Raw genomic sequence first — 8300 nt, forward strand, 5'->3', positions numbered from 1 at the left:
GCCCGACCACAGCAGAAGATAGAGAGAAAATGAAAGATGTTCCCTATGCTTCAGCCATAGGCTCTATCATGTATGTAATGCTGTGTACCAGACCTAACGTATGCTTAGCAATAAGCTTGGCAGGTAGGTACCAAAGTAATCCAGGAGTGGATCACTGGACAGCGGTCAAGAACATCCTGAAATACCTGAAAAGGACTAAGGATATGTTTCTCGTATATGGAGGTGACAAAGAGCTAGTCGTAAATGGTTACGTCGATGCAAGCTTTGACACTGATCCGGACGATTCTAAATCGCAGACCGGATACGTGTTTTTATTAAACGGTGGAGCTGTAAGTTGGTGCAGTTCTAAACAAAGCGTCGTGGCAGGATCTACATGTGAAGCGGAGTACATAGCTGCTTCTGAAGCAGCAAATGAAGGAGTCTGGATGAAGGAGTTCATTTCCGATCTAGGTGTCATACCTAGTGCATCGGGACCAATGAAGATCTTCTGTGACAATACTGGTGCAATTGCCTTGGCAAAGGAATCCAGATTTCACAAGAGGACCAAGCACATCAAGAGACGCTTCAATTCCATTCGGGACCAAGTCCAAGTGGGAGACATAGAGATTTGCAAGATACATACGGATCTGAATGTTGCAGACCCGTTGACTAAGCCTCTCTCACGAGCAAAACATGATCAACACCAAGACTCCATGGGTGTTAGAATCATTACTATGTAATCTAGATTATTGACTCTAGTGCAAGTGGGAGACTGAAGGAAATATGCCCTAGAGGCAATAATAAAGTTATTATTTATTTCCTCATATCATGATAAATGTTTATTATTCATGCTAGAATTGTATTAACCGGAAACATGATACATGTGTGAATATATAGACAAACATATAGTCACTAGTATGCCTCTACTTGACTAGCTCATTAATCAAAGATGGTTATGTTTCCTAACCATTGACATGTGTTGTCATTTGATTAATGGGATCACATTATTAGGAGAATGAGGTGATTGACATGACCCATCCCGTTAGCTTAGCACTTGATCGTTTAATATTCTGCTATTGCTTCCTTCATGACTTATACATGTTCCTGTAACTATGAAAATTGTGTAACTCCTGTTTGCCGGAGGAACACTTTGGGTACTACCAAACGTCACAACGTAACTGGGTGATTATAAAGGAGTACTACAGGTGTCTCTGAAGGTACATGTTGAGTTAGCATAATTCGAGATTAGGTTTTGTCACTCCGATTGTCGGAGAGGTATCTCTGGGCCCTCTCGGCAATGCTCATCACCTAAGCCTTGCAAGCATGTAACTAATGAGTTAGTTATAAGATGAAGTATTACAGAACGAGTAAAGAGACTTGTCGATAACGAGACTGAACTAGGTATTGGATACCGACGATCGAATCTCGGACAAGTAACATACCGATGACAAAGGGAACAACGTATGATGTTATGCGGTTTGACCGATAAAGATCTTCGTAGAATATGTAGGAACCAATATGGGCATCCAGGTCCCGCTATTGGTTATTGACCAGAGATGTGTCTCAGTCATGTCTACATCGTTCTCGAACCGTAGGGTCCGCACGCTTAAGGTTTCGATGACAGTTATATTATGAGTTTATGTATTTTGAATGTACCGAAGGTTGTTCGGAGTCCCGGATATGATTACGGACATGACGAGGAGTTTCGAAATGGTCGAGACATAAAGATTGATATATTGGACGGATATATTTGGACACCGGAAAGGTTCCGGAGAAGTTTGGAGCCCAGAAGGTTACCGGAACCCCCCGGGAGGTATATGGGCCTTATTGGGCCCATGTAGGAGGAAGAGAGAAGGAGCAAGGAAGGGGGCGCGCCCCCCAAGCCCAATCCGAATTGGGGGAAGGGGGCCGGCCCCCCTTTCCTTTCTCCTTCCCCCTCTTCCTATTACTACTACTAGTACTACTTCCTAATACTAGTACTCTTTCCTCCCCCCTCCAAATAAGATAGGAAAAGAGAGGGAAACCTACTTGGAGTAGGTTTCCCCCTCCTCATGGCGCGCCCCCCTAGGGCCGGCCACCTCTCCTCCCTCCCTCCTTTATATACGGGGGTAAGGGGGCACCCTAGAACAGACAAGTTGATCATTGATCGTTCCTTAGCCGTGTGCGGTGCCCCCCTCCACGATATCACACCTCGGTCATATTGTAGCGGTGCTTAGGCGAAGCCCTGCAACAGGAGAACATCAAGATCGTCACCACGCCGTCGTGCTGACGGAACTCCCCCTCGGCGCCTCTGCTGGATCGGAGATCGAGGGTGCGTCATCGAGCTGTACGCGTGTCAAGAAACTCGGAGGTGCCGAAGTAACGGTACTTGGATCGGTTGAACCGGAGGACGTACGACTACTTCCTCTACGTTGCGTCAACGCTTCCGCTTCGGTCTACGAGGGTACGTAGACAACACTCTCCCCTCGTTGCTATATCATCACCATGATCTTGCGTGTTGCGTAGGAAATTTTTTGAAATTACTACGTTCCCCAACAGAAAGAGGCCGGGGATGGAGGCAGGTTGCGACACGTCCGCCGACCGCCGCGAAGCCTCCTGCAGCACACTCGCCCACGAGCCCACCCGGAGCTGTCGCCGTCATGAAGGGCGCCGCCCCGCCGCGCTTGAAAGGAAGCGTCTGGATAAGATAGAAGGAAAGGATCGCGGGCTGAATTCTTACAAACATAGGGCTATTTTTGTAAAAATGAATAGTTTTCTCAGATTCACTTAAACGGGGACTGCGGGTTGATTTGTCAGAAATAGAGGGGGTTTTCCGCAAAATTGCCAACGACGTACGACAGAAACTCAATTTTCTTTATTATTAGGTAAAGATTGATGAATAATTCCTCTTATAGCCAAAGCTGGACCACTCAGCCCGCGTCTAGCCCAGTAGCATGCAGTAATAGGCTGGGCAGGGCGGCAGGTTTGGCAGTCGGCCCGTGATTGCAGCCGGACGAAAGGTTCTGGAGAACCATCGGCCCATGTACGTTATCGGTGCCGAACTTACTCGCTGTTTCTTTGTCTTAAAAAAAAACTTACTCGCTGTTTCTCTCTCATTTATCCACCCCATCGCGCTCTCTCTCTCTCTCATTCTCCATCTCATCCAGATCCCGCCGCCCCAACCCTCTCACCCTTTTCCCGGCGAGTCGCACCGCCCCAACCCTCTCCCACCCTCATCTCGTAGCTCCCCTTCCCTTCATCATGCTCGGGCTCCCTCTCGCTTCTGCGGCCTGGACCCATGTGGTTGGCAGAGCCGTGGCGGGGGAGCTTCACCGGCTACGTCGCCGTGGGTTCACAGGAGTGAAACGCCAGACTTTTTCGGGAGACGACGCTGTTGCGACGCCTCTCTGCCATCACCGGTGCTGCCATTTTCGTCGGGCGTAGCGTGCGACCCACAACATTGGGGACACACCAGTTTCGTCGGTCGATTCAGACCCAACTCCGTCCCCGCTTCTTCCCTCGAGCCAGCGATGGCTGTTCTATTCCATTCCCCGTTTAATTTTGAGTACTGGAGTCCAAGGCGAGCCCAACTATGGCTGAGAATGAGGTACATTTTCCACTCCATTCAGCAAACAATTCTAACTTTTAACGACCAAATATTTTGTCGTTAAAAATCATTTTTCTACTAGTGCCAGGGCCCAAGGCTGCTGTAGTGCTAGACGCTGTGGCCGTCTTCTCCCACGCGGGGGCCTGTCGCGCGCTTACCCGGGAGTGTCGACGGTGGGCACGACCTGTACTGCTTCCTGCTGGCCTCTCAAGGCCTCCTCCTGGTCCACAGCTACTCCGCGACTCCAAATTGGCGGCATTGAAAAAAGGCCTGTCTTTTTTGTGCTCGAATTTCTTGCTTCTTCCCTGATTGTTGGTGAATGTGTGAGTTTGTGGTTGCTCGGATTGGAGAGGTCGTCAAGCTGCAAAAAGAGTCATAGCCAGATTACTACTAATTTTATAGAATATATCAGGACCTTGAACGAATCCAATTCTTTCTAGTTTGTCTGCTGATGTATATGTTATCTTTTCTGTTCCTAACTATGGCCCACTGACGTAATGTTGTTGTTCTTAGTTTCCCCCTTGCCTGCTCCCTGATCCAGGCCTGCATCAATTTTTTTGTTTGGTTTCCTATGTGATGCATCTTTGATTTGATGATGCTGGTGACTAGCCGTATACGTGGTCTGGTGTCCCAAGCTGCTGCCTCGAGGTCGCCATACTTCACAAAAATCATGACGGTGCTGCGTTGTGCTCACCACAGAAATTGGGGGTCATGAGGAGGAAGACAATGGCACGCACGAGGAAATTAGAGACAGCAGTGGCACCAAACATTACTTGAGCCTGATCTTTTTTTTGCTAGCTTAGTGTTTTGCTTTCATAGGTTTGGAGCTCTAAATTTAAGCTTTTGGTCTGAATCTTCAGTTGATCCACAGACTTCTGATCATTCTGAACAAATGCTTGAACTCTTTGTTGTTTCATGTGATTTTTGGAAGTTCATTAGATTTTGGAAAGTTGTTTGATTTCCCTTAATCGATTTCTGAATCTCCTCCCTTCTTTAGTGGAGTTCCCTGCAAGTGTTGTTTTAGTGCATGGTTAAATTCTATTTTTGGTGTTGGCTTTTGAGAGTATCAGATGAGACAAGCAATGAAATGGACTGTGTGGATAATCACAGGAATGGTGTTCCGTGGATAGGTCATGCGTTGGAGAGGGAACGACAAGCTGCAGCAGCGAGAGGTCTTGCCTCTTTTCTGCTGTTCTTGCTTCTCCCCTATGATTTTTTAGTTGGTTGTCTTGGAGAGGAAACGACAAGCTGCAGCAGCCAGAGTAGTAGGAGCAGCAGCTTCAACTCCCACGGTATGTTCTACATTTTTCTGCACTGATGTTTTTGTTATGGTCCAACTGAATTAATTTTGACTGCATCTTATTCTCTGCAGTCTCTGAGATTTGTTCTCCAGTTCAAACTGTGCGTCAACTGTTCAACTGAATGTCTTAAAAAACGATGTTTGATGGAATGCCAGAAAAGAATGCACGTCTTTTTCCTGGCTAAAATTTCGTTGAGAGTGTTCTGTTTTCTCTATCTGGTAAATTTCATTGGCCTCAGAGTTGATTCCCTCTTTTAATTCATTTGGTGTGGTTTTCTAAATGAAGAAGCAGAACCATTTTGGTTGTTATTTTAGAATCATTGGTTATAACGTGGGCGCCATACAGATCCTGCCTCGCTCCATACTACTGTACTAAGAAATTCTGGATGCACTTGTCTATTTGTTTACTCTGAATTTTACGGTATAGCAGAAATCAGTTTGTTTCCGAGAAAATGGGATGCAACTCCTGGCTGGATGGCTTGTACTGCAGCGCACAAAGCTTGTTGACTGCGGAGCTACCAGTCTAATAGACCTAGCTTACTAAGTACAGTATTTCACTTGATGTATTACAAAATTAGAAAAAAAATAAATCCATACCTGCATCTCACTGAACTGGTTGACAGAAACGCTTTCTGCAGCAAGAACATCACATGGTGGTTCGATGATCCCAGCAAAATGGTCCTCAACCTTGATAATACTCTTTGAGAGACTCCCCTGGAATTACTTGCATCTCCCAAACCAAATCTCCCATTGAAGCCATTATACTTTGCTCAAACTTGCAGAAGAGATGCATCACTAATATAGATCAGGGTATTCAGTACAGAAACATTTTTGGGACTGCATTTGATGGTGCTTTTGTCACGGTCAGAAAAGCTTGCACTTCACAATAAGTTGACAATTCAACAAGTTCTCCAGGCTCGGAACGAACGGATTGTATGAATGCTTGGTTAACTACCAACACATTGGGTTCCATTGCATGCGGCTCTCCTGCTTGAACTTTTCATAATAAATGAACAAAGAAACTAGTAGAAACCATGGTATGTAATGCAACTTGAAGCTGACAGGGTTGCTTGTTGAAAATGCGGCAGATTTATTAGAGATCTCATTTTTTGTTGCATTAGATTATTGCTTCCAGGCTCAAATTTCGCGGGCAAGAATGCATTGCTGTATTGCCCGTAATGGAAGAATGCATGTAGATAGTGGTAGAACTTATTGCCCGTAATGGAAGGATGCATTGCCGTATCCAGTTTGGTTGCAACGTATTGCAACGTATGGCGATCTTCAGGCTCCCGAACCGTAAGGAGTGGAGGCAGATGATGGACGGTCATTTTGCTAAAAAAGAAGGCCACTGATGGAACCTTTTGAAGATAGCAAAGCAACAAAACCTACTCCATAGCCTTGCTGAAGAGGTAATAGCACACCAGGTACCCTAACTTACATGAAATGTGATGATTTAGTCCCAAACTTGTAAAGTGTTACTTCATCATACCTCAACTTGTACTAGATGTGATGATTTAGTCCCCAGCCTATCAAAGCACGACTAGTGGCAGCCAGCTTGCCGGACAGGTCGTTGCCTGTACTTTTACAAAAAACACCCTGCATCTTGTCTAATTAACCCCCGCTACAGGTAGCTCTTCTGTTTCGCGCGATTTACAGGATACTTTCGCGCGATCCGCACTCGCCAGCGCCCACGATACGTCTTGTCTAATTAAACAGTATCATGTTCCTTGCTGACGCCACAGCTGCGGGGTTCCAGCAGAATCCGGCGCAACTTGCGCGGCCGATGGGGCCAACGCCTTCTTCGGCCAGAACGACGGCAGCCCGGGCACCCAGAGTTCGGCAATCCTAAATGGCCCGGCGGAGGAGAAGGAGGCCGAGCGGAAGATGGAGATGTTTTCCGCCGGCGTTGGCGACCAGGGCGGGCTGCTCTCTTCAGTAACGGCGGTGACATGGGCATGCTCAACTCGGCCTTCCTCAAGGGCATGGAGGAGGCCAACAAGTTCTTGCCGACCAACAACACCCTCCTCGAGGCCATCCCTGGCAAGGAGCGCGGCTTCACCGTCAAGAAGGAGGTGGCGGATGGAACACCGACGTCCGGCAATGGCCGAGGCCGCAAATACAGGTACGACGAGGACGACCTGGAGGCGGAGACCGCCAGGAGCAGCAAGCTGATGATGCCGGACAGCGAGGAGACCGGCGCCCGCGAGATGTTCGACGAAATAATGCTGGAGGAGTACGAGGCATGCATGCAGGGGATAGAGGAGCTGCGCCTCGCCATGGACAGCAAGGCCAAGAAGAAGAACGGGAAGACGGCGCGCGCGAAGAAGAGCGAGGCGGTCGACCTGCTCACCATGCTCATCCACTGCGCGCAGGCCGTGGCCGCAGGCGACCGCCGGGGCGCGACGGAGCTGCTCAGGCAGATCAAGCAGCACTCCGGGCCGACGGGATACGCCACGTAGAGGCTGGCGCACTGCTTCGCCAAGGGGCTGGAGGCGCGGCTGGCGGGCACGGGGAGCCAGGTCTACTGTTTCGCGCGATCCGCACTCGCCAGCGCCCATGATGCGCGCTCGTACGCGTACGTCTCGGCTGGCAACCAACGGATATCTACAACTACATGCATGCACTAACTGACTATTGCATGCACGCTACACATTAACTAACTACTACTGATACGGCCGCGCGCACGACGTATCCAACTAACTAGCTAGCTCTACGCGCGCACGACGCCAATGGACTGCGGCTCGAACTCGAGCACTCACGCGGCCATGCACCGGCGTCCGGTGTAGACCTAGACATACACACGCACACACGCTGGTGACCACGGCCTCACATGCGTCACAGTTTATTTTCTAACACTTGGTGCCTTCGCCAGTGCTGCCGGCGGCGGAGCGGTAGAACCCGACGACGTCTCAGGCGCCAAGGCCCTTCTCCTTCACGAAGCGGCCCCAGCCTTGGTTGAGGACGTAGCTCTGGCTGTTGTTCCAGTACGAGTAGCGGAACTGCCACACCTTGCCGGTGCCGTCCTCGAAATTTAGGACGCGGAGCAACAGAAGAGCTGCATGTAGCGGGGGTTAATTAGACAAAACGCAGGGTGTTTTTTTGTAAAAGTGCAGGCGACGACTTGTCCGGCCAGCTGGCTGCCACTTGTCATGCTGTGATAGGCAGGGGACTAAATCATCACATCTAGTGCAAGTTGGGGTATGGTGGAGTAGCATTTTGCAAGTTTGAGACTAAACCATCACATTCCATGCAAGTTAGGGTACCTGGGATGCTATTACCTCCTTGCTGAAACTGTTGCATGTGAGAGCCCCGATGTTGGAAAGTGGCTGCAAACGAACTCTGAATACACCTGACACTACAGGCCCTAGGTTGCCGTTTTTGTCCAAGCGCCAGTAAAATAGAGGCACATGGCTTCCTCTTTGGACAGTGAGACCA

The 8300-nt window shown here is 48.8% G+C and overlaps 1 protein-coding gene across 4 annotated transcripts; it reads left to right on the top strand.

Annotated features, from left to right (window-relative positions):
• The first annotated feature begins 3076 nt into the window (after positions 1 to 3076).
• On the top strand, positions 3077 to 7822 carry LOC123070219 (scarecrow-like protein 34). 4 transcript variants are annotated; one of them, XM_044493301.1, is made up of 4 exons: positions 3081 to 3565; positions 3654 to 3833; positions 4676 to 4857; positions 4938 to 5467. In XM_044493301.1, the coding sequence occupies exons 1-4, from the start codon at positions 3489 to 3491 to the stop codon at positions 4985 to 4987; spliced, it is 489 nt and encodes a 162-aa protein (XP_044349236.1). In that variant the 5' UTR covers positions 3081 to 3488; the 3' UTR covers positions 4988 to 5467. The 4 variants fall into 4 exon arrangements, with proteins under 4 accessions (XP_044349233.1, XP_044349234.1, XP_044349236.1 ...); XM_044493300.1 differs by having other exon boundaries at positions 3083 to 3565; positions 3648 to 3833; XM_044493298.1 differs by having other exon boundaries at positions 3077 to 3565; positions 3648 to 4857; positions 4938 to 7822.
• Positions 7823 to 8300: the final 478 nt, after the last annotated feature.

The sequence above is a fragment of the Triticum aestivum genome, chromosome 3B (assembly GCF_018294505.1).
Source record: "Triticum aestivum cultivar Chinese Spring chromosome 3B, IWGSC CS RefSeq v2.1, whole genome shotgun sequence".
NCBI lineage: Eukaryota > Viridiplantae > Streptophyta > Magnoliopsida > Poales > Poaceae > Triticum > Triticum aestivum.